At 38.9% G+C, this 26,711-nt stretch overlaps 2 protein-coding genes across 8 annotated transcripts; both read left to right on the top strand.

Moving 5' to 3' along the window:
• The first annotated feature begins 813 nt into the window (after nucleotides 1–813).
• On the top strand, nucleotides 814–25,202 carry LOC146467244 (uncharacterized). 3 transcript variants are annotated; one of them, XM_085126257.1, is made up of 11 exons: nucleotides 814–1,093; nucleotides 4,311–4,590; nucleotides 8,534–9,022; nucleotides 9,450–9,667; nucleotides 10,704–10,802; nucleotides 11,464–11,725; nucleotides 12,369–12,487; nucleotides 14,035–14,223; nucleotides 14,987–15,244; nucleotides 15,774–16,239; nucleotides 24,932–25,202. In XM_085126257.1, exons 1-10 carry the CDS (start codon nucleotides 878–880, stop codon nucleotides 16,188–16,190), a joined length of 2,547 nt encoding a protein of 848 aa, XP_084982383.1. In that variant the 5' UTR covers nucleotides 814–877; the 3' UTR covers nucleotides 16,191–16,239; nucleotides 24,932–25,202. The 3 variants fall into 3 exon arrangements, with proteins under 3 accessions (XP_084982383.1, XP_084982382.1, XP_084982384.1); XM_085126256.1 differs by lacking the exon at nucleotides 24,932–25,202 and having other exon boundaries at nucleotides 815–1,093; nucleotides 15,774–16,800; XM_085126258.1 differs by lacking the exons at nucleotides 4,311–4,590; nucleotides 24,932–25,202 and having other exon boundaries at nucleotides 815–1,093; nucleotides 15,774–16,800.
• On the top strand, nucleotides 17,460–24,656 carry LOC146467245 (uncharacterized). Of its 5 annotated transcripts, XM_085126261.1 has the most exons (4): nucleotides 17,550–17,594; nucleotides 18,507–18,593; nucleotides 19,155–19,238; nucleotides 22,181–24,656. In XM_085126261.1, exon 4 carries the CDS (start codon nucleotides 22,229–22,231, stop codon nucleotides 22,919–22,921), a length of 693 nt encoding a protein of 230 aa, XP_084982387.1. In that variant the 5' UTR covers nucleotides 17,550–17,594; nucleotides 18,507–18,593; nucleotides 19,155–19,238; nucleotides 22,181–22,228; the 3' UTR covers nucleotides 22,922–24,656. The 5 variants fall into 5 exon arrangements, with proteins under 5 accessions (XP_084982385.1, XP_084982386.1, XP_084982388.1 ...); XM_085126262.1 differs by lacking the exon at nucleotides 19,155–19,238 and having other exon boundaries at nucleotides 17,541–17,594; XM_085126263.1 differs by lacking the exons at nucleotides 17,550–17,594; nucleotides 18,507–18,593 and having other exon boundaries at nucleotides 18,638–19,238; nucleotides 22,181–22,826; nucleotides 23,912–24,656.
• Nucleotides 25,203–26,711: the final 1,509 nt, after the last annotated feature.

Here is a 26,711-nt window from a genome sequence, read left to right as displayed (position 1 = left end):
ATCCGACAGTTTCAATCTGTGCAATTCCTCGTGCACAAGCGAATATGCACTCTCTAGCCATAGCTTAGTTGGGGAGTGTACGAAAACCTTGGACAACGTTTAATGTAAAGTATATTTTAGACGCTGAAGAGTGCCTTATCCAGCGGATAAAGTTATCCGGCCTTTGAACAACTGGGGCCTGAGCCCGTTATTGAAAACAACTTGCCGAACCTGTTGAAAAGCCGATTGACGCTAATCCCCGACTAAAAGTTAACCGAGGTTTTCATTTCGCTCGTTAAAAAATGTCTTAGATAGCAAATTCTAAGCTAAAGGCAAAGAAAAGGGTCCAGGCCCAGTTGTTGAAAGTTCAATGAAGCTAATCCTGGATTTACCTGAACTTTGCTTCAAGTATATTTACTAATCCGTAGGGATTCGTCCAAAAGATTTTTGTCCCTCAGTTTTGCCTTAGAGTTTTCTTTACCATTATATTAAAATCAGCCTTTAAAATCGTCGAGAGCGAGATGAAAACCTCAGTTAACTTTTAATCATGGATTAGCATAATCGGTTTTTGAACAACCCGGCCCAGACTGAAGAATTTGGGACGACGGTATTCTTTTCCTTCACCACCCCCCACCCCCCTCCACCCCTTCTCTCCATATCGGTTAGCCGGAAAGTAATTTCCGAACGTTGAAAAGATAGACAATGCGAAAAGGAAGCTGCCTAAAGTGCCAGTACTAGTCGCCAAGTATATTTCACTTTCCTCATGGAGGTTTGATCCCCCCTCCCAAAGTCCACCATCGATCCGGGAACCTTCATGACAACCAGAAAAAAGTGCCCGGATGTACCGTTCCATGAGCGTGTTCGCCATTTTAGCGGTACAGGAATACTTTTCACTATCATGTCTGGTCTAGGAAGGTATCCTTTAAACATCCCGTCTCTTTCTGACGCTTTTCTGGGTACTAGTCAACGACGAGACCGGCTGGATTTCGATTACGACGACAGACGTAACTTCAGAGAGCGGGAGCGAGATCGCAGAGACGATGACTACAGGCGAGACAGCGGCGGCGGTAGTGCATCGAGAGGCAGGACTTCCCGGGATAGATATTCACCTGAAGTAAGATAAATCATGTGTAATGAAAGGCTTACATGCTTAAAGCGGTTAATGTAAATTAATAGTTACAAAGAACACATGGTATATAGGAAAATGGTGTGTTTATCAAATGGAATCTATGAAAGATTCGAATTATTCATGATCAGTGACTCTACAGCATGCTTTTGCAATTTTGTTTCTAGGACACCGTGACAGCTCGTAAATTTATTGCGCTTCATAGCTTGTTTACCTCCTTTTCCCTTGGTAGGCTACAACTTAGCTTAATATTATTTTGGGTTTCAAAGACTTTCGGATTTAAACTATTTCTAATGTAACAAGTCTTGTATTGTAGGTGTTGAAAACTTACAGTCAATTTCACTTTCTTCAAAACTCGCTTGGCAAAGTTCTTCGGCCAATCACTTGTAGCACGGTACCTTATATGGAATATGAGTTATGACAAAACCTTCAAGCAATCAAAGAATACTAAGATCATTATCGTGATTATGAAAATGTTTATACAGAATGACCTACTGTCTTTGTTTTCTGTGGGGATGTTGTATAATTTGAAAATGGAATTGAACCCACTTGCTGTTAAAGAAAGTCACCAAAATAATTAATTTGCTGTTGGAGTTGGGAGATAATTTCAACAACTGCTTTGATCACGAGCGGTTTATGGACAAGAAAATCAGTGGACAAGTGAAGAGCCCATGTTGTCACATCAGGAAACTGTAAAAGTAGTAAACACAACATGTTAGTGTGAACATTTATACAGCAGCCTTGTATATACATGTAGCATTGATGGGTTAAGTGTATGGGAATAAAATTAATATTATTTATACATGTTAAAACATTTTACTAACTCCAAGCTTGAGGTTCTGGCTTCCTAAGCTGCATTGCCATAAGGCCATTCTCTTAAATCAAAGCAAATTTCAGTCAATGGATGGCCAAAGTAATGTTCTACAAATCAAATGTTTGCGTTGGTGAGTTATCTTATGTTGTGGGTGCTAGCTTGATTCAGAATAGTAACTGGCCCGAGTCCTGTGGATAGCTTTTCTTTTAAAGTTCAGCCTTTCGACATCTTGCGTCAGTGTAAGTGTGTGAGGTTCCCTCGTTGGAATATGAAGGGGTTTGTTATCCATAAAAATGTGAGGCAGGCAAATGCAAGCTTTTCTGCTTGAATCTGTCCTTCATTTTTCATGGCCCTCAGTTGATGAATGATGCCACTTCTTAATCTACTTGAAAAGTTGAAACCTCTCAAGGCTGCTGCCTAACGGGCGCCCGGTCGCCAGAGGCGCCCAAGGTAAGAGCATGGGCGACCAAATTTCGGTACAAGGAGCCCGCGCGGGCGCCTGACTTAACACACGGCATTAGACTTAACCTCCTTGTACATTATATTCCTTTAGCTGGAGTAGGACTTTAAACAGTGGAACTGTTGATATGGTTAGCGATGATGCGATTAGGCAGTATAAAATTTCCACAAGTAAACCGTAAATTATGTAAACCTAACGTGTTCAACTGTGAAGCTTTGTCGAAACGAACGAAGCCATCGTTTCCGAGTCCGGATGGCAGTTGAAGACTGGGTCTGAGATTTGACTTCCAAATATGGAATAGCAAAATTATGGGCTGTTTGTTGCCTATGTTGACATTCGTGCAGTTCATCGTTTGCTTGGGTTTTCGTCGATTTGATAACTTTTTTGTGGCGAGAATGGGAAGCTATCTTGCGTGCTATCGACTGGACGTGCTTGATGTTGGGAGTTTTTCCTTGAGTAAAATACAGTACTATTTGAGGGGCTAATTAAGCTCTTCTAAAATGGAGCTGTTTTGGACAACTCCGAGCTGTTTTGGAGAACTTATAAGACTTAAAAAAATGATCTTTTGAATTTACAATGTAGTTACATTGACATAAAATTCTTTTATAGCACAGAATCAGATAGGAAAATGTTATTCAATTTAAATGATTCCTCAAATGTTTAGCACTTCATTTAATGAGATCCATCCAGGCTAAGGTTTACATAAGGCACTTGATGTTCTGTTCTGTTTTTCCTGTTCATGTATAAAAAAGGCAAGGAGAGGATTGGTCTACTTTAGAAAGTTTTTGGAAGACTAGTTAAGTTGTCATGTGGAACACAACTGTTACTGAACAAATGTGAAAGTCAAGTAAATAATTCTGAGTTGAAATTACCTACTGTTATGTTATTCTTTTATTGTGAAAATTGTGAAAATTCCTTTTACACGCAAATTAAGCCCCTCAAATATTTTTCCGGCTCATGAATGTGTATAAGAAAGGTAAGAAGCAGTTTAATTGTTACATTTTAGAAAATTCTTTGAAGGCTCTTCTAGGTCACATTGAACACAACAGATGTGGAAGTTAATTGAATAAATTAATAAATGAAAGTAAATAATTCGGTTAATTCTTGTTTACGTGTTATTTATTAGGCCCGGCGAATTCTTATTAAAGTGTGCAAGAACCTCTATAACCTATGTAATGATCTTGGAAAAACAATACATGGATTTCAAACTGGGCTCCTAACAATGTGGCTCGGGCTCCTAACTTTAAACTTTAGGAGCCCGAAGGGCTCCCTAAAATTTTTCTTAGGCAGCAGCCTTGCCTCTATTTATAATGTTAGTGACGTTATTATCAGTACTTAATACTGGAATTCTTCAACAGGTTGAACTTGAAATAAAAACGTGTCACACATGTAGGTTTGTTCATTTTACTGTGAAGAACATTCTTGGTTTTTTTTATAATCCTTGGAGTAATAAGGATTAGTAGACAGCTGGTACTTTATGCTGGTACTTAAAAGCTGGCACAGCCATCTGTTTTGGCTAGCCTGTCAGTTGAATTCTCTAAGAAACTTAGTTTGCTAGCTGTTAATTTTGTCCCCATTACCAATATTCCTTGAGTTTACTGAGGTTGTGTTATTGCATGTTTCTAAACACTGACAAATTGTGTTTATGAAGCGGCTGGCTTAGGCTGTCGCTTTTCCTTCTGTGCAAGACCAGTACATTGTAAGTCGATCAGCTGTTGTTCACATTCTGACAACAGCCCGCTGATGGGAATATATAACAATGTCTTAGCAGCCTCTGAGGTTTATAAGCATCAACCATCACAAGTGATGCAATGATGCATGGCTTTAGTTTTGTACATGTATGAACGTTTCTTTCTGCAGGGAAGAAACTGATAACGAATGCTTCTTGTACTGATCACATTCTTGCCTCTGTTTTGTCACCCCACACGCAGCCTTCGTATTCGTCATATCTTGATGACCAGCGGCAGGATCTTGTCAGGTATCCATTAGATCACTTGGGCAGTTCCCGATCTAATCGTGACAGTAACCGGAATGACAGGAATCGTAATCAGAATAACAGAGACCGCTATCGCAACAACAACAACAACAACAACAGCAATAGTCGGTCACAAAACAACAGAGGCCCCACAAACCAAGGACCTGGAATCTTGGGTGCTAAGCCTGGTGATCGCTCAGTCCCAGAACTGCCAACAAACCCTTTGCAAGTTCCAGGTCTGCTGTAATTAACTGCCTTTGTTCAATCATTCCAGTTTTCTGTAAGAATGATGCCATTTTGCATTTCATTTGTTTACCACCTAACATGGCTTCTGTGTTTGTTGTTGTGGCAAACCTGCTATACTATGAAGATTGTCTTCATAGACTGAAACAATTTCTTGTTTAATTCCTTCTCTAAAACTATTTGTGTTCTTGTTCTCTGTCCACTGATCATGGATGTTTGCATTCATGTTTTTCATTTGTAGTCTCCCTAAATCTGTTGTAAGATTGTTCAAATGAAAATATTTCATCCCACTTGAATTATTACCCCTAGTTGATGATAGCACCATTTCTGTTCAATCTTCACTTGAATTTTCTCCTTGTTGTCAATGGGAGCTTTTGTGTTGGGGATTAAAATACAAAGCAAATAGGGTAAAATACCTGACTGTGAACTTGACTATCCTTGTTAAGAATTACTATCTTGTCATCAGTGTAAGCACCCTATTCATGAGGCCATTGTCTTCCCCATCAACAAAACTACATACAGCTTTACCACAGCTGTTCAATGACATCTTCATCTGCTGTAATTTTGTTGGTGCTGTACATTGTAACAATTCTGCACATACCACAATGTCATGGATTTACAGCTGTAGATTGGTCATGTTTTCTGGATTACTTCACTTACATGCCACTCTCTCTTGCAAAGAGTTTGAACTCAACACTTGAATGATTTTAACTGCCACTGGATTTTAGTATTTTAATTTGTGACATCGTTATTCTCTTTACAAATAACGTGTGCCCATTAATGAAGGTTTTATTCAGTTCTCAAGCGCTTGAAGGCAATACTTGAGTACCCTCATACCACATTACAAGAGGAGAATGTTATGTTTTGAGAGGCAACAAAACTGAAATGGTCCTTGCATCATTGATGCACAATTTGTACAGGATTCTAGTTTGTGTACAACACTCAATCTTGTTATGTATTCCTGTCATCTGTCAGTATAACACTGTTCTCATTTGAGCCTGTAGCATGTAACAACTGTAAGTTGTACAGCTGTATCATTAGTTTATGTATTGCTACTGTTGTGCCATGAGGGATGTAAACCAAGACACCAAAAAATACCTGTTAGCCATCTGTCTCACTATTCCTGCCCATAGAAACATTATGTGTGCAATCGTTGGTGGAGTTTTATTGGAATCATAGGCTGTTTACAAGAGTGTCTTATACTATATGCAAACCTGGATACGGTTCTTCAGAATTTGGATATTTTTGTCCCATTTCACTACAAACACAAGCTTTTTATGTTCTTTGTCAATCCAAAGCCAGTCTTCGAGACTATCCCATTCTGGTACTCGTAAACATTACTATGGCCTCGCCTGTACATGATATTTGCCAATATAGTTGTCAGACTTCCTGGATTCTTTGATGCTGTAAATGTTCAGCAAAGAAAGTTGTACATGAACATTGACATATGTCAGATAATTCATTGCATGTGGTGGAATATTCTCAGCTCAGAAAAAAAGCCAAATAGTATGAAATCCTGCCCAATAACATCATTCTCAGACGTGAGATTAACTCTGTAGAACGGTGTTTCACTTGTTCTATTGGTCATTACACAGTTCACAGTTCACTGCCAAAAAGGATTTCTCATTGAGGAGTTCACCATGCTTTCTGTAATGCCATGTGTATTTGGGCTTGTTATTGCGTGGATTTAACTTTTGAGAAGGTCAGGAGGTTACAAACTGAGTAAAACCCTTCACCCTAATCAATGTTCCAGATAATTTTCAAAGTCAGGGTGTCGATGAAACGGGCTCAAACGATATGGATCTCTTCAGATCCTCTTAAATTTATCATTTTTAATTTATTTATGAAGTCAGGTTATCAGCTTTGTCGGAGACCTCTCTCTTTTCTGAAACATTGCCATTTCCACCAGACACTGTGGTGAAAAACATAGCACCTTGATATAGAGGGGTTAGCTAGACCTGTGTTTCCAGAGGACTACATACTATAGAATAGCATGAAGTGAATCTCCAATGGCAATATGGCTGGTGTGAAGGCAGAAGTGGAGGCTGTTACCTGCTATTTGATGGTGCTATTTGAAGCCAACAAATATTTAACACACCAAGAAAGTGGAAAATGGATTTGCACTCTTTAACTGTTACAACAAGAGCCAACTTTATTCTTGCATTTTATTGTTCCTCTATGTAGTAACATGTACTTGAACATCATTATTGCCACTGATCACAGTGATAATAATACTCTCTTCTGCAGTCTCCTTCATAAAGAAAAAGAGCAAAAAGTTGGAAATGGAGAAAAAGTGGCAGGGGGATGACAAGAAGAGCAAGCTTGCGCTAGTCATCATTTCACTTTCTCTAGATCCTTATTTGTCTCTGCTCAACCCCCATGCTCTCATTATTTCACCCTCCTCATTTGTCTCCGTTCGAGAGCGAAAGAGGCCTTTGCAGAGGAGAGAGATGAAGAAAGTACTATGTTCATATATAACCTGTCTAAACCATAATACTGCTCCACAGAGATGGAGTATCACTGAATGTCATACATGTACCATTATGCCCTGTTTTCTCTTTTAAGTTTGCCTAAATCTCTGCTTGATACCCTCAACATTACATGTAACTTTGACACAATAATTACATTGTATTATCACCACGTAAGTCAAGTCAAATCAAAGTACCTGTAGTTCAAGTGCAGGTGACAGCAGTATTCAATTTTCAAAATTAAAGGTGTTCACACGAGCCAGTTCATACATATACAAGTACACGTCCTTTGTGCGAACAAGGTGATATTTTGCAGTCTGACTACTTAAACTGGGCCACATCGGTTTTATCTCCAAATATTTTAATTTAAGACTTTCCTGATGAGAACTTTGCAATCCAGAGAATCAAGAAGATGTCCTTCTCAAAGAGTCCAATTTCAGATTATTGGGGGTGGGGGGGGGGGGGGACATCTTCTTTAGTATTAGGAGAATGTACGTATACCTGTATATGTACCTTCATTAATTTTCTGAAATATTTTGTTTTGTATGTATGAGGAATCATTAGTTTCAATTCTAAAACACTCAAAGAATAAGGAGCAAAGTATGAAAAACTGAGGAATGTGCTCAGCTCAATCCAAAAGTTGAGGAAGCTTTTGTGATAATGTTATAATTTCAATTATGTTCTTAATTATTGAAACAGTTTTTCTTCATTGCTGGAGTTGGAGCCCGAAATAGTTGCCTTTAAGTAATTATTACATCATTGTAAACTCCGGTCCGGTCCATTTGCCAAGGAAAGGAAGAATAACGTCATTTTGAATGATATCCTGAAGTGTCCAAATTTTGCAATGCAAGCCGCAAAGGTGGAGCACCCAAGTTTCAGTATTTCACTGTCAACTTTACCATAATTATGTATAATGATGTATGCAAATTTTGTTTCCGAAGTAAGTGTTTTAAAAGTACCCTGGTTTGTACATCATGTACAAACCCTGTCCTGTGTGGCTATACTATGTACATGTGCACTTGTTAGAACCTCAATGAAAGTGAGAGGAACAAATTTGAATGGAATGCATTGTGTTTTTAGTTTTTTTTGTAGCTTGCCACAAAGGGCTTTACCCTTCTCCAAATGATGTGGGTTACGATGATGAACGAGCTAGTTAGGTAACACCTGTATACTATACTGCAGGATGATAGAATGGTGCAGTTACATGTAGAATGCAATGTAAGCGCATTTTGAAGACATTCACTGTGCTTAGCAGGTGGAGGGTAAAGCATTCAGGTGTTGAGTTCAAATTCTTATCCAGGTAACTGCTGTAAGTGTGGTTTGCATTTTGTACACAGTTTGCATAGTTATATTCTCAGTGCTCATTTTGAACTTCTATCTTTAAGTTTTACAATGTACATGTAGTGTTTGAAAATTCATGTAATGTGCTTCATTAATTGGAACTAACCTCGCACCCTGCGTCATACAGGGTTAGGAATGGCTGGAAGTGGTCTGGGGACTGGTCTGACAGCCCAGTTGGCTCAACAGCAGCAGCAGCTGATGGCCATGGTGCAGACGCAGTCTCTACTTGCTGCCATGCAGGCCCAGGCCAATGCAAATGCACAAGCCCAGGTGCAGGCGAGGGCTAAACAGGGCTCCGCCATGGGATTGCTGCCAACCCCACTGATACCAAGGAATCAGTCAAGGGACTTGCAACGGCAGAATCGCAAACGGGGAAGGAATGACAGCTGGGGTGGAGGAGGTAACTATGGAAACAAGAGAGACCGGTTTGATAACAACCGCCGGCAACAGGGTGGCAACATGTACAGGGGACAGAACCAGCAGAATAGAGGCAGGCAGTATCAGCAGAGTCAACAGGTCAAGAAAGCTGTGACACCTGATAAGGAGAAAGAGAAGGCAGAAGCTGAGGAAGAGGAAGTACAAGACCAGGGGGAGGAGGAAGAAGAAACTGCACAAGGTACAAGGTTTACCTTTTATTTTATAATCCATTAAATGAAAACAGTTGTACACACTAGAGGATCTGCAAACTCCAATTAACAGTGGCCTTACATGTACATGAAAAAGGGGCAATTAAATAAATTGGCAGTGCTGACAAAAGGGGTGTCTGTCAGTTTTTTGGCTAAGAAAAGTATGCCAGTTTACACCTTTCAATGGAAGGCCTTCAGTTTTTCTGCTTTGCTCCGTAGCTGCAGAGAGCTTCATGTTCATGTAGCTGTCAGCTAGTCGTTTCTTCAACCCTGAGTATTTGTGTTCCTGTCACTGTATTCAACTTTTGGTTTTCCACATTATACACAACAAAACTGAGAAGGGAAATAGATTTTGTGTGAAAGCAGGTTGTCAGAAATATCATGTGCTGTTGATTTTTTTATTGGTATTGTTTTCAGGTGATGATGAAACTGAGGAATTGACATCAACACAAGAAGAGGACAAGCAAGTTGATGCAGCTGAAACCAAGAAACCTTTAGAATTCAATGATCGTCCATTACCAAAGGCAGTGAACTTCCTTGGAGAGGATGTTGATGCTTTGATGATCTCACTGTTTGACAAGAAAAGGTCCAAGTACATTTGCCAGCAATGCAAGATCATCTGCAATATACCCGTGGTATGTACACTTTTTCATGCGTTATGCCAGCTTGCATGTGCAGATTACCAAAGCTCACATCATTAGTGTCCAAATCAGCTTAAAACACTAGGGAGCCACCTTACACAAAACATTAATTTTATTGTGTCGCACTAAAACTCGAAATAATTATTGAATCACCTGTCATGTCCTTTGTCATTATAGTGAATGGTGTACTAAATGGAAATTTAGCCTTCAAATCCAAATCACTCCAATTTGGCTTTCAATGAAGGAGATGTAGTTCAGCTTTCATTTTTTATCTCTCCAGTAAATGGAATGTTAAAGTGCCATCATAGACTAATCCTTCAAATTTAAACCCCAAGATTTGGAAAGTGAAAAATAAAAATTCAAGTAAGTAATAAAAGTAGTAAACCTAGTGGCTAAAGTGAAGTGAGTAGTGAAAGTAAAATCAAAAGCAAGGTTCAAATCCATGGCAAAATGCACGGTTAGTGAACAGATGATGAATGGTTCACTAAGCCATTTGAAACAGTTATAGTGAGTGGGTGAATATATGGTGAACTGTGAGAAATATTTTTCAAACCCGTTTCTTATTGATCGGTGGTACATGTAGTTTTTATACAAACTAACCCCATGCCTTTCTCCATCAAAATTGTTAAAAATAGAATTTCTAACAAACGAACATTGTGCTTTCCAGATTTTTGAGAAGTTAACGTATGCCTGGTCACTATTGATAGGGTTAAGTCATCGGGATTCATGTTTTTGCAGTGGACAATAGTTACTGTCAACAAATTAATCCCCCTTTGGATTGCTTTTGTTTTCAATAATAATGGTTTCATTAAGATTTTGAACAATTGGGCAAGAGGTCAGTGCACCTGTGCAGGATGTACTTAAATTGGATATGGTCTTTTATTGAAAAAGCTGGTTGAGGTGTTAAAAACAGCCCGGCAATGTCGTTTTTAGGGACAGTAAATTTGCTTTGTGCTCAGCCCTTAATGAAACCCCTTCAATAAGTGTTAGTGCAAAGCTTATTCATAATTCTGGTTACATGTTTGTTTAGAGTTTTTATAAGCATCTGCTTGGCAAGAGACATGCCCGTACTGTTTTGGAGAAGCAAGGAAAGGAACTTGACGTGGAGGAATTCAAGAATTTCAGTCAGGTATGGCAATTAAACATTACACTTGCACACAGTCCGTGAGCTTAGCAGTAAATGGTAATTCCCTAGCCTTAAATATAACCATGACTTTTCCACTTAAACTGGGCTCTGTGTTTTTATATTTGACTGGGTTTTGCATAATAGCTGGTAATCCTTTAACACTCACTCTTCTTTGATACTGTTTACGGTGCTGCACTAAGTGGTTAATTTAACTTCTGAAACATCTGTTGATGAAATCCTGAAGTGTCACCATTCAAACAGCAGCTTTTCAGCAGCACTTTGCAGTGGTGCTGTTTGTTCTAGTGCATTAATTTTTTTAATTGTTTTTATAGGATTTCTTGTGAATGACAGCACCCTTTAATTCTTGAAACTCCAGACATCCCATTAATTATTTCTTCGCAAAAATGATTTGTTTGGAATCTATATGAATTGATGAATTAGAGCTATTAAAATGACGTCTGCATCTAAAAATATTGGCTTAGAAACAATGCTTTTAAGTAGTGTCTAAAATTGTTCAAATTAGTCTCCAGGAATATCTTAAAGTAGATGACATTGCCCCTTTAAAAACCACCTCTGAAAGGATTTTTTTGAATAAAAGGATGAGAGAATAAAATTGTTGGGAGATACACTATCATGTGTATGTGGTGTTATCTTGTTATTCAAGGAAATTGCACCTAGCAAGAAGGTGGAGACGGAGAGCAACTTGTCTCCGACAAAACATGATGAAAAAGAGAAAGTTGATACTCCAGAAGCATCAGGTCCATCTGCAGTCCAGTCACCTGGTGCTGAGGGAAATGTTGACTTTGTCAAGTACACCTGTGATACAAGGAAAACAGCTATGAAGGAAGGAAATATCATCACCATCTCGTCTGTTACCCACGCACGAGTCAGGATTGATGGATTTACGAGTGGAAGGAACATGTTAGGTAAACAAAATATACTTTGCTGTGATGAAGGACTAATGCAACATAATCAAACATAATCACTTTACAGTGCCAAAATTACAGCATTCCTTGTCAACTTAGTTGATAAATCCCATTGTTATATACCTAGACTTTCACTCAACAAAACGAGCACTGTGATTGGTTGATTCTTGGTCACGTGCCCCTGATCAAATACAAATGTATCCCGACCAGGATACAATTCCGCAGTTGTTGCCCTCTCAGTTGTTTGTTTGTTTGTTTTGCTGTGATTGTTGAAGGGAAAGTTTAAATATATAACAAAGCACTTAATGTATGGTCCCTTGGGAAAAAACTGTTTCGCTCCGGACCATACATTAAGTGTATAGTATTTGTTGCCACTCCCTCAACGACGCAGCACCGCAGTTTCTTCAAAAACTAACTCGCTTATTTATTTGACACATGCATCAGCTTGCTTGCCGGGTTTGTAGTAAGGTGTTAAAGCTTCAAGCTCTAATAGTAATCAGTAACTTATAATTTATTATCTGCTATGTTTAGAGTTGTTTTTTCCTCACAAAACCCATTAAATTACTACAGCATGTAGATGTGAATGCAAGTCATCCTCTTGCCTGTCGCCACCTTGAATAATTATGGTTTTCCTTTGTCTCAGGTTGCGAGTTTGTCAAAGCAGTGTCTGGGTTTAACTGCCGCCTTTGCAAGACCTTTATCCGCTGTGGAAATGATGTACTCAGTCACATCAAAGGGAAGAAGCATCACAGTAATTACAAGGTGAGAACTCTGCTGTTGGATTTATTTAAAAATCTCAAGCCAAAATGAAAAGGCACACCATTTAACCTATGCCACTGCATGATATTAGTATTATAAAGGAAATAAAGGGAGATGCAAAGAATCAACCATAACTGCGTGATGCAGTTAAGCCTTAATGTGTTGCTCGTGATGGACTGTGTGACTGCATGATGTGGTTCCTAAGTCCAACCCACAAAAATTACCCTTCCCATCCGATCTAGAACACGGAGGGTTGTGGGTTCAAATCCCATCTGGGGTTCAGATTTTTTCTGTGTCCTCTTATGGTGGATTCTTTACATCTCCCTTTACTTCCTTTATAATATCATGCAGTGACATAGGTTGGTTGGTTGGAGGCTCCTTCATAGGCGAGACATTTCTTGCAATTAATGTGACTGCGTGATGCAGTTAAGCCTTAATGTGTTGCTTATGATGGACTGCGTGATGCGGTTCGTAAGTCCAACCCACAAAAATGACCCTTGCTCGCAAACAAGGCCTCAGTAGCTCAGAGGTTAGAGCATCCGATCTAGAACATGGAGGGTCGTGGGTTTGAAACCTATCTGGGGCTCAGATTTTTTCTGTGTCCTCTTATGGTCGATTCTTTACATCTCCCTTTATTTCCTTTATAACACCTTCATTTGTCTTTTTTTTTTTTTTTTTTGTCTTTTGCTTGGTTCTGCAAGAGATTGTCATTTCTTTGGCTTCAGTAAAATTTACAGTGCTACTCATCAGAAGAAAGAAATTCTCTTGCTTTGATATTCTCAGTCAACACAAACTAATTTATCTGACAATGAATGATGGTTCCTTTACAATGTAAGTAAGAAGCACTGTTAAGAAGACAGAAAACGAACTGACATTTGAATTATCATAAGCATTTAGAGTTTCGTTCTTAAGTTACATGTACTATTGTCGCGTGTGCGAGATGTTTTTGGGTGGAGACGGTTTTTGTGGGGAATTTTTAGGTAAAGTTTGGTGCCAACCTCATTACCGTTTTTGAGGGTTTTTTGGGTCGATTACCGTGTCTTTTTTAGGAAGAGTTTTCCGCAACTGCTTATAAACAAGCACAGTAATTTATTAAAGGTTAGCAAGGTGTAGGATATTATGAAGGAGAACCTTTATTGATTTGTAATGCTCAGGGTTGCCCCTACAGATGCAAAAAGCTGTCTGTTATCAATGGGAGCCCTGAGCACAACAATGTACTAAAACTACAATATACATATACATTAAACTAATACTGATAATAAAATAGATAGACAACTATGTACGAATAAAAATTTAGAAACAAATAAATACGAAATACCACCAAGATAGTTCGTTAAAAAGAGTGCAACCATAGTAGTAAAAAGATCGTTTTGCCATCTCAGTCCTCACAGCAGGCCGATGTAAAAGGTTGCTTTGTCTAGTGGCGCGCGCATGGATTATATTATTACGTTTAAAATATCCTTTAAAATATTGGGGACATTGACCTTGCAGGCATTTCTTAATAACCAGGAGTAACCGGGTATTTATCTGTGTCTTCTTCACCCCTGTAGAATTACATCCAGGAACATCCTCAGTACGAGGAACATCAGCTGGCAAGGAACAAAGAGTTACAGACGGTGCTGGAACCAAAAGAAGGAGAAGAAGTAGTGTTGTATGAAGTTCTAGATAAGGACATTGAATCAACTGCTTCGAAGCCACGAAACCGTCATAAGGAGTCGCAGAGTGATGAATCAGACGAGGTAACTGTTTGTTATTGATTTCTGGTTTTGACAATGCTTCTTGGGTTTTTCCTACATCTTCAATAATTGTATTTGAATCTCAGGTTTAAAGCTGGACCATTGGTTCACTTGGCGCTGCCATCAATATTTGCTAGTATCTCAAACTAGTAATAGTTTTTCAGGTCCAAAATCTTTTCCAAAGCTTGAGAAACACACTTAATGCCATACTGCAACTTTACCTTACGTTCATCATTTTTCCAGAACCTTACTAAATGACTACCCTCGTGCAGGTATAGTTGCACCAGACAAGCTGCTGAAATAGACACTTCTCCAAAATGGCAGCCAAAAATCCAAATAAGCTAAAATTAAAACCGTATACCAGCACTAGAAAGAGCACTTTTACTTTAGTGACCCTGCAAAGTTTCAGCATGTTAGGTGTCATATCAGCTGAGAAAATGTAAGTTGAAAAATGAAAAATTTACAGATGTTTGTATGACTGGGGGTGAGACGTATACCCCCAGTCATACAAACGTTTGTAAATTTGTTAGATTTCATCTTACATTTTCCAAGCTGGTATAACACCCAACTGTGCTGAAACTTTGCAAGGTTACTAAAGTAAAGGTGCTCTTTCCATTGCTGGTATCAGTTTTTCATTCAGTTCAATTTTAACTCATTCAAATTTGTTGCCACCATTTTGAAGAATGGTCTATTCCTGGGTCTTAAAACATTTAATCAATTTTATTTTTGAGGGGATCTGAATTATTTTACTTCTACTTCATCACAGGTACAGATAACAAAGTTTGTGGTAGCATCTCAGTCTTCTGATGAAGCCGACCACTGTGAAGCAACCGACTTGGATGTTGACGTGGATGGCATGGAACATGTGAACGAAGACTCTTTTATCACAGATGAAAGCATCGATGAGCAAAAAGCAATGTTCACGTCAACAGAATCTGAGGAAGATCTCTTATATGATCCTGCGGATATAACGGGTGGTGATGAGTTACAGGAAAATCAGCCGTCGATGGCAGCAGGACCTCAAGTGAGTAGAATGTTATGTGCATTGACAGTGTGCATGTTGTAGGTGGTTTACTACAGGAGCATTTGGCTGTTCAAGTTATCACCAATTTGGACCCATCATGCTGTTGCGAAAGGAATGAAATAAGTCGCCCGACATTAAGGGATTTGACCTCATTTGAGCCTTTTGGCCCCAGGGAGAGAATTTTGAGTGCAAAACTGTTTCACAAAATTGAATATGTCACAGGAGAAGTTAATACTACCTCTTGCTTGCTCGTCAATTCTCCCTGCCCCATAGGTTGTATCATAAGCCTTCCTCTTCCTTCTTTCAGCAAATTCAGCTACTCAAGGCTAGGTTCTTGCTATGTGGCCTATACGACAGGATCCAGAGGACTGTATTCTACTGTTAGTGATCCTGTGGGTGGAAGGGTTTGTCAGTCAACCCTTCCTTACCCCTTACCCCCCCCCCCCCCCCTTACCCCCCTTTCCCAGATGCCATAAAACTCATTTACAGCATAAGCTTTCCCTTATAGTTCATCTTTTTTATGTGACAGGAGACAGAGGACTTTATTCCACTGTGTTTGGATGATTCTATGAAGACTGAGGAACAGGAGGAACCCAAAGAACCCTTGACAGCCACACCCAGACTCGCATCTAACCAGTTGAAGGAAGTGGAGAATGACACACCAGATAGTTCACAGGAAGAGTTTGTTACCCCTTCCAAGGAGGTCACCCCCACTGCTAGGCGTGGTAGGAAGGCTGCAGCAAGGGGAGGGGCTACCAGAGGGGGTTCAGCCAGGGGAAGAGGGCGTGGTCGTGCAGCAAGACGAAGTGGAAGAACTGCCGCTGGGGCAGGCAAGACTGGTAAAGCTAAAAAGGGGAAAGTGGATGAGGATGCCGACAACACCGATGATGTGAACTTAATGGAGGGCTTTGAAATCATAGATGAGATTGGCGACGGTGAAGATTAGAAACTTGATGTACATTTCTTCTGGATCGAGTTTAAAGATTTTCCTTAAGGTTTTAAGCAAAGATTGTTCGAAATTTGTTCTGTTGTTTTCCAGAACTTGCCATTTTGATTGTTCTTAACTTGTAAGCAAGCATCATGGAATGCTTCTGAGAATATTGTGTCGGAGTAAGGTTTGCTTACAGTAACGATGCAAGCATCGGTATAAACACATAATAAAGCCACAAGCTTGTTCGCACTTGCCACTAGCCCAAAAATAAGCAAATCAGAACGAGCCTTCGTGCACGTAGCAGGCACTTTAGCTTTAGACTTTGATCACTTCTTTTTACATTTGCTTGTATTGTGCAATGGCACTAGCAACAAGCGCAAAGCATAAGAGAAAAAACATATTTTCTTCCCTTGTGTGACACCGGTTAAAGTGCTTATATTCCTACGCTTGCCTCTCATGTAAACAGGCCGTGGATAGAATTCTTAGGTCATTTTAAAAGCGGACATTATTTCTCAGTAAATTTAGTGCTTCACAACTGCTTTCTTTTGCTTATATATTTATGTGGATATTCTGTGGTGGCTCTAATTAACTGTTACAGTTCTAATAAAATTCGTTTTCAAACGTTTCTACTCTATGGCCGCAGTCTCATCAGCGCTCGGTTGTTCAAAGTCCGATTAAGCCAATCCTGGGTTAAGATGAACTTTAGAGGGATGTAGCCTTGCCAGAAAACGTCCAGTCGAGTTTTGAACTTTCCATACATTTGTCTGTATAGCGAACCAGCCGTCAACTGCTACGAAAAGTAGTTCGCGGGAAAAAAACACAGGGAAATGTATGGAAAGTTCAAAACACGACTGGACGCTTTCTGGCACAGATACATCCCTCCATTTTTTTTTCTTAAAATCCCTTTCCTCTGCTGTGCCGAGTGCCGTGAGAAAATACTATTTTATCGCCCCATTCGTGTTTCCAGAATGATTCATTATCACTGGGATCTAAATATGTCTCTTCAAGAAAAATCAAGAAGCTTTAATTTTTCGTGATATAGTGGCTGGTGTCTATTCGGCTATTCAAATCCTTGTAAACATTTAGGTAGCGTTGGGAAAATAGAGCTACAAATACTTGGGAGTAGCGCAGGCCTTAAAAAGAAAAAAGCAATTTAGCTCTGAAAAACATACTCGAATGAGCTAAATTTAACAAGGCTAAAACGCGCACGAGGGAGACGCGCGGGCATCACTCTATATTCAGACATTTGATAGATAGATAGTTAGATATGCGGTATGTGTCAATGGAGATGCAAATTTGTGCAACCCTTGAAAATGCGAGCACAACCCCGCTTTTTGCATATTCGAAAGGCGTGCCTGTCTGGTGAATCCGCCATCTTGCCTGAGACGAATTTGCAAAGTATCTGCGTGAAGCGGTTGAGTAAGTACCAACCCTTTCATCTTCTCAGAATTTGTCCACGGCGGTAGCTGCAGACTGCCACAAAGTAAGCATTTATCAAGTCAAATGTTAGATCAGGGAACTCGGCAGTCATGTTAAAATGAATTTGCCACTGAGCGCTAACCCTAGTAAAGAAATGGGAGATTGCATGAAGCAAAGAAAACTTCTCTGACCTCGGCGGGAATAGAACCAAGACCTCCGGATTTGATCGTCCGTTGCTCTAAGCTAGAGACCATGAAAGGGGAACAAGTCATAGGTGATTACGGTGGTGATCGCAACAATGTGAATGTGAAGGGAACAAATGAATTCATTTCAAAGGGTTTCATTCACAACACTGTTATTCCCTGCATAAGACGAGGTACCCTTATACTAATGAAGGGAAGGGAATTAGAGTCACAAATGCCTCTTTGCAAATTTCAGTCACATCAAAATAGAGGGTCTTTTCTCACGTCACGAATAATACAAAATATTCTATCACATTCAGGCAAATATCGAGGGGATCATGTTTTCACGCGTAAATAAAAAAAACGACTACTTTGAATAATGTTTTCCTCTAAACAGATTAGACTATTTACGCTCCAAAGTAACTCAAAGTTACTTAAATCTTTCAACCGGCTTGCTTTTCAATCCCGTTGAAAGACCTAACAGGCTTCTTCTTTCATTGCATATTGCAGACACGTCATCACTTACTATTTGGGGTATTTGCGAGCATGCAGGCAGTGTGTTTATTTTTGCGAGTACGAGCAGTCGTCAAATTTTTCTTCCGAGCACCGAGCACTTTAGAAAATACAGATCGCGAGAAGCGAGCACTTTAGAAAAATACAGATGGCGAGCAGCGAGCACTTCGAGTACTTCGTAAATTTTCGCTAGCTGGAATCTCTCTTTTATTAATAGGATAAATGTTTTGCGCCAAGTAGTAGCTACCTCCAAAACAGAACAATAGTTACAGGCCGAACTGTTAAAGAAAGACTGAAGCCAGTGGTAAGGATGTTTAAACCTTTTTGTTTTAACCCTATCATAACTGATTTATCGTTTTTTATATGTATAAAAAATAACTACAAAGGAGGATTAACGAAATTTCGAGCAATCGAGCACATGTTAACGAGAATGCGAGCATGCGAGCAGTTGCAAAAATTTTGCGAGCACGAGCAAGCGAGCACCCGTGTAATTTTTGCGAGCAATTCGAGCAAAGGCCAAATATTGCGAGCACTTTTAAATTAAATGGGACCATTCGATACCCCTACTATTTAAATTACTAATCGTCTACACTGATACACGTAAATCGTTTTTTCTCGCGATTGTATAGCACAGAAAATGATCGCAACGTTTCGACTGCACATTTACCAGAAACAAAAAGTAATTCACGAATCACATTTAATACCGTGACACCCAGTCGCTCACGAGTCAACCTTAAATTAGCAAATTCTGTTCACGTGGAGGTTAAAAGATCGTAAAATAGATTATCACGAATCATGAATAAAGTCCATGTCACTCAATACCGCGCTTGCACTAAAAGGTTACTTTTCTCTCTGGCTCTCCTAGCGTCAGCTCTGCTCGCTTTCGAAGCTTTCTGGTCGTGCTTTGGCGGCCCTTCGCTTCCCATAACTGATACAGAATTCAGTTCAGGTTAGTCAAAGTTGTCGCCTTTGCATGAATAATTAGAAGCGCTGCTGACCCAGATACAGTTTGTTAATCCATTTACAATCGTATTCTGAGCAACGGTAGTGCTCATTGGGAACTTGAAATCGACAGGGATGTTTTTTAGTTCGTATTCAAAGCGAAACCATCGATCAGGATGTTGTTGAGTCTTCATATGCAACTACGGTCAACTACAATGGTCGATCGGAATATTCTGCACCCTTCACTATTCAAGTAAAATCCTCGATCAAATAGTGCGGTGACATCCTTGACAAATTTGCTGTAAGCAATGTTCATAGCGTCCTTGCTATCAGCTAGGGAGATTACCAGGCGATGTCTTTGACTCTCTGGATACAAGTGAAATCCGTGACAAATTTCGTCTCCACCATGTCCGTCCATGCAAAACACAAGACATATTTCGTTATGATAAGTTCACTTATTACAGAAAATATTTAGCATATAGATACAAAGACCTACAAAGGAACGGCTATGTAATATTATATTTATTGATTTTTTATTTCTATGTATTTTCGTCAATGTTTTCATCAAATATTTTAAATCAGGGCATAACCAGTAAACACTTTCTCATATTATTACTCAATTGAGTTGATCCAAGTACCCAGCGAAACCAAATGAATAAATTCCCGTCATCGGTATTGGAGGTGCCTACTTTATGAGCAATTGAAAACGTGAGTCGCCAGCCCTGGTGGTTTGTTAATAGCCCAATTTCGATATGTTAAAATTCAGCCTGAAACAATAAACATCACTTTGAGGCTCCGGGGAATAAACCCATATAAACTCTACAATTTTTTCCTCGGAGCCTCGAAGTGATGTTTATTGTTTCAGGCTGAATTTCAATACAGTCAACTCTCTCATAGCGACCACTTCTCGTAAGCGACCGCCTCCCGTAAGCGACCTCTTCGTAAACAACCGTTTTGTTTCTTAGTTAAGCAACCAAAACTCAACTTTCTTAAGGGACCGCGACCACTTTTTAGGCAAGAACAGTTTGACATATGCTTTTGTTTTCTGTTTCCGGTTAGCGACCACCCAAAATAATCACGTAAGATCGTTAGTTAAACATTACTCAGAAGTGACAAAAATTCGATTTTTAATGACGCTATCCCGGGCTGAGGAGTTCATGTACTGATAACATGAGACACATTGAAAAGTGCTGTACACTCTACTGTACGTTTCCTGAAACTTGTTGCACGTGAAAAAATCAAGTAAATTAGTTTCTGTTGCGTAATTTATAGCTGATACGGTATGTGATAAATAAATCAATCCAGTCAGTAGTCTTATTTTGTTGGTGACAACAAAATTGCAGTTTAATGTGAAAACATAACTTATATCATTTAGTACTTTTTGCTCGATATCAAAAGTATGTATCCAGGCTACAGTAAAAACAACTTCATTACTGAATAGTCAGCAGATGAGACTCAGGGAAATGAAATTTTTTTGACGAAAATATAGTCATTTTTTATCCCCCAGTCTTGCCTCGCAACTATTCACTGAGCACTCATAACAAAGAGAAAATTACATCACTGTAATTATTGAAGGGGTGTGCGAAATAAGGCCCTAAGTGACCTTTGATGTAAGATCAAAAAAAACTTTATGTTTCACAAGTCAATCCAAGGAAATTTGGAAGGAGAATTTAGCAATTTATCAGAAGTCACTTAGCACTTTTTTTCCAGGCACCCTTTCAACTGTACAATCACTTCCCATACTGCCAACTGAAATTTTTTTCTTCAAAGCAACCACAATCACATGTTATCAGTACATATTTTGTTTATGCAAACAAAGCAGTTTCAACTATAACTAATGTTGCACTTTCTCAGTTTCAATTAATCATTAGCATGGAAGGTATGGGGAGGGGGCGGAGGGAAAGAATAGAGAGCAAAAAGATGAGCTACAGTTACATGTACCATCTTCTGAGAGCTCTTTGTTAATTATCATTTGCAAAATATTGTACACTTTTACTAACCCTTTCACTACCAACATATGAGAGCTGGTTCTCCTAGGTAATTTTGGTGTCATAGCAAAACGCTATCCCCTTATTGTTTTTATTTCCTTAATTCTTGTTACCTGTCTGCTTGACAGTGTATTGAAATTAAAAGGAGAATTTAAAATAATGTGGCTCACTTCTGGAAGAGAAAGGATTAGTGGGAAAGGGAGACTGTTGCACAGGGTAACACTTCACCATGTCCATGGTATCAATTATTTTGCCTTCCGTTAAATGTTTACACTCTATTGAGTGACTACTTCTGAAATCCTTGAAGACTAAGGAGATCAATTCAATTTATAGAATCTTCTGGTCAGGGAAGCACCATTACACGTGTGAAGGGGGGTGAGGGGGAGGACTTTCTGGAAAGGTATGTCAGTTTTTTCACAACCAGCAGGGTACAAGATTTTTTCCAACCTTGAAATCCTTTTTCCTACTTCTTTTGCAATGCAGAAATCTTTTTTCGTAAACTTTGGTTTTCCACGATTTTTTTACCTGCTTTGGGACACCTCCACCCTCCCCCCTTCACATTTCTAATGCTCCATTCCTACCGTGATGTTAACTACAGTGTATCACTCCCATAGTCTGTGAGGATGACATGACAGAGTGGGTGTGGTAAAACCAATTGCACAAGGGTGGGGCTTTTCAAAGGGCACACTCCGGGCGGCGCACTATCCCCTCCATCACTATCATAAAGGATGATATTATTGATATTTTCTAGCTGCCCTTGCCCATTCCTTCACTCCAAATCACCTGTCCACATACCCCTAACTTCGCGAGGTTTTGCAAGTCTCGTATTTCTAGGACACAAGAATATTTTCAGCCTAAAATCGGCAGAAAAATAAGAATATTCATCTTGGGCCGGAAAAACAACATTCTTAAAAAGAAAAAGGTGTACTTGAACTTCCTGTTTTTCTTTTTCTTCCTTTAGAATTTCGTCGACGAGATAAAGTACATTAAGTATACAGGAAACGTTAAAATGGCAAAGAAAGAAGAAACGCTGTCGTATCGATCCTACTCTCACGAAGACGAAGTTAAGAGAGCCAAGTGGTTCAAAGAAGATCTGGATAAAGGTGATGGCTGGTCTGTAGCTGGCGAAGTGCCCGACTACAAGTACTGGATTAAAACCTTCGACGGAGAAGAGGTCCCCACAAAAGTATTGTACGTAGCAAACTTTCCATTCCCCATCAAGGGCTTTCAGCAGTTGTTGGATCCCCAGAATCTGCCGGCTCGTCTGGATTGGGACAAAAATTTTGTGGAACATGAGCTTCTGGAAACCTATCCTGACGATGGAGGGAGTGTGGTATACATGCGATCGGTTTTATCTTTTCCCTTAAAAGATAGATCGTTCGTTTTGTATCTTCCACCAGGAAAACAGATCGATTGGTATGGCAAGCAAGCGCTTTTCTTGATGATGAAAAACTGGCGGCACGCTTCCAAGCCCGAAGGCGAAGATGGCCTCGTTAGAGCTACGAATGGCGGGAATTTCTATGTGGTGCTACCAGACCAAAAGGATCCAGAAAATGCGTGCACCGTATTTGGTTTATCAAACAACGTCTACAACGGATGGGTTCCAAACATGGAGTGGTTGCAGAAGATGATTGTGCCGAACGCATTCAACAATTGGTTTGCCTGTCTTCGGAATGGATATGAAAAGTATTTTAAAAACTAAGCAGCATAATTCTGAGGATGAACACAGGGACTCGTCATTTCAGTTAAAAATTTCACTAATAATGAATACTTTTTGTAGCCAGATCTCTTGTAGTAGAGACACAACTACTTTAATTACGTCACTTTACAACTCGACAAACCAAACTTATTGCATGCGGGACTTACACTACGGCAAAGGACAATTTTATTTAATTTGGGCCAATACTTCCTGAACTAGTATTACTAGTCCTCTTTAGGACAAGAGTTACAATTAGAGAAAAAAACGGCTCTTAAAAATTTAAATTTGAAGGCAAACATAACTGGTTAATGGTTAACATGACGTAGCGTTTACAACGGTTTATTAGATATATGTATGTAGGTGAAAAAGTGTTAAAAAATACTAGAAATGATTCATAACTAAAGTTCATTTCGTCGGTTAAGCTAAGTCTGTCTAGCGATAAAGTTTTAACTCTGAAATTAAATGATCCCCAGATTGGACCGCAAATGATCCCCGATCGCCTCACCATAAATATAGAATGGAATGGACTCAAATCTGGACAGTGGATTTCAACTTTATACACAAAATATTTTTTTTTCTTAATAACACTAGGCGTTATATTAAAAAAATTTAGTCAGTTATAAAAACTATCTGAATGCAAATTTCACAACTTTAAAAATAATAATAATGTAGCAGCTCAAAGCAACAGAACAATTTAGTTATAAACTGGAACATACATGCCTTTGTCCATGATTTACGTACACCATTACAACGCTTAAAATGTGCACGAATTGTTTAATATTTGGGGATCATTTCCGGTCCGGGGATAATTTACGGGCCTGTAGTTCCACAGCTATAATAAACCTCATGTGTGTAACAAGGTGACCCGGCAAGCCTAGGAACTGCTTCTCAAAACCCATCCCCTATTTATGACCAAAATCTGCGATTTTCCTTACACTAATTATCACCTGACTTAAAATTCTTGAGTTTATAGTGTCTGATAAACTTCAGTTCAAAAACCCCTGGAGTGGATGCAGAAGAGGATTGTGCCGCGCAAATTCAACGAGTGGAGGGAAAATATGGTGGATGGATATGAAAAGTACTTTAAAAACTAGGCTACTATTAGTGGCCGTATTTTTATTAAAAGAGGCATCATTCTGATAAATACAGGAATGCTTCATTACAGTTACTAACAATAACAACATCAATAACAAATGTTAATATACACGAGTAAAACTATATGTATACACATGGTTTAAAATAGCAGACATTAGCCACTGCAGTCATATGTAAGAAACCTACCGAGTTCGCTGTCGCTTAACGCCTAGAACGAGATGTTAAAAGGATAGTCTCTTTCAGTAAGTGACATCGCGATACTCGCAAATCAGTTCAGTTCAGTTCAATTCGTTTTATTCACACTTCGATATTGACAAAGGCAGTCTCGTCAAATTTGGAAAAAAATTTGAACACTTCGGGAGAAAATGGTTTACACACAATATAGCCTTGTATCATGTACTTTTATGTTATGAAATTATAGTAACAACATCAATCTGGAGTTTCACGTGAAAAAATTACCTTAATAAGTTAATGATAAATAATATAACTACACTTAAAAATGAACAGAGGGAATTTTTGTAACATGAATATACTCAATTCCGTTTCTATGGTTACCAAACACGTAGCTAATTAGCATCATTAATGATAATTTGAAAAATATGAAAAGAAGCCAAATAAAAGTTTGCTGATTTTATAGTTCACATATCAAGGAGCAATTGTACCAAATTTGGTGTGAATCCATCAAATACCCATTAAAAATAAGTTGGGTGGGGCCAGATTGGGTATATGCGGAATCTTATTATTTTAGAAAATGACTGTTAAAGTTAGGTTAAGTTTAGCCAATGAAATAAGTCGTTTCAAAAATCACAAAAAAGGTTTAACCTTGATGAATCTCACTCAAAAAAGTGTTTTCTTGAATGAAAACATAAGTTGTTTATGTACATTTCTTTTGGATCGCGTTTAAAGATTCTCCTTAAGGCTTTAAGCAAAGATTGTTCGAAATGTGTCCAGTTGTTTTCCAGAACTTGCCATTTTGATTGTTCTTAACTTGTAAGCAAGCATCATGGAATGCTTCTGAGAATATTGTGTCGGAGTAAGGTTTGTTTACAGTTACGATGCAAGCATCAGTATGAACACAACATAAAGCCACAAGCTTGTTCGCACTTGCCACTAGCCCAAAAATAAACAAATATTATAACCACAAACCTTCGTGCACGTAGCAGGCACTTTAGCTTTAGACTTTGATCACTTCTTTTTACATTTGCTTGTATTGTGCAATGACACTGGCAACAAGTGCAAAGCACAAGAGAAAAATTAATTATATTTTCTTCCCTTGTGCTAGTATGATTGTGTGACACCGTAAAATTAGGTTTCTTGTGCTTATATTCCTACGCTTGCCTCTCATGTAAACAAGCCGTGGATAGAATGTTTAGGTTATTTTGAAAGCGGACATTATTTCTCAGTAAGTTTAGTGCTTCACAACTGCGTCCTTTTGCTTATATATTTATGTGGATATTCTGTGGTGGCTCTAATTAACTGTTGCAGTGCTAATAAAATTGGTTTTCAAACGTTTCTACTCTACGGCCGCAGTCTCATCAGCGCTCGCTTGTTCAAAGTCCGATTAAGCCAATCCTGGGTTAACATGAACTTTGAAGGGATGTAGCTGTGCCAGAAACGTCCAGTTGTGTTTCGACCTTTCCATACATTTGTCTGTGTAGCGAACCAGCTGTGAACTGCTACTAAAAGTAGTTCGCGGGAAAAAAATACAGGGAAATGTATGGAAAGTTCAAAACACGACTGGACGCTTTCTGGCACAGCTACATCCCTCCATTTTTTTTTTTTTTATCCTTTTCCTAGTGCCAAAAGCTTCCAATTCATGAATTTTTCAGAAGTGATGTTTTATGAAAATTATTTGACATCGGATTTCCATACAAACACTATTATTTCAGGACGTGTTTGCCTACTCGTCAAAATGGCGTCGAAAACCGCGATAAGGCCTATTCGGACCTGCCAATGAGTGACTTGTTTAGATTCTGCACGAATTGGTATATTGGATTGCAAGCTCTTTCAATATCCAAACTCCTCTGCTGTGCCGAATGCTGTGAGAAAATATTATTTTATCGCCCCATTCGTGTTTCCAGAATGATTCATGATAACTGGGATGTGAAAATGAAAATAGAAAGAAGCTTTACATTTTCGTGATGTAGTAGCTGGTGTCTATTCGACCATTTAACCGCTATTACGCTATCCAAATCAGTTGTAAACATTAAGGTAGCGTTGGGAAAATAGAGCTACAAATACTTGGGATTACAGTAAAAACCGGCATATAAGAATCTACAGGCTAAAATTTGGCATTTAAATAGCCAAAAATATAAGAACCTGTTCAGCCTGGCAAAAAGAAAATAGGTTATTAAACAAAAACAATCACTCCAATTCTGATGGTCAAAATTCTGGATTTTAATTGTGTGAGAAACTTCTGACAAAAAGTTATTGTGTATATGGTTTCCTTGATTTACATTTGTTTGGATTTTCACAAGAAATATGGTTTCCATAAGCTACTGTGCAACAAGGCAAGCATTTTTGTTGTTGAAAATACAAGTGCTAAACCATTTTGTATTAGTAGTGCAACTACGACAACCTCTGAAATATATTATCCTAATCAGCCTGAATTGTGAAAAACTACCCTAAAATATGAGAACCTGTTCAGCCTGACCTCGAAAATTATAGGTTCTTATATGCAGGTTTTTACTGTAGTGCA

Source organism: Pavona decussata, unplaced genomic scaffold (genome assembly GCF_977016875.1).
Source record: "Pavona decussata unplaced genomic scaffold, jaPavDecu1.1 SCAFFOLD_137, whole genome shotgun sequence".
Lineage (NCBI taxonomy): Eukaryota > Metazoa > Cnidaria > Anthozoa > Scleractinia > Agariciidae > Pavona > Pavona decussata.
This window is presented reverse-complemented; position numbering and strand designations above follow the sequence as displayed.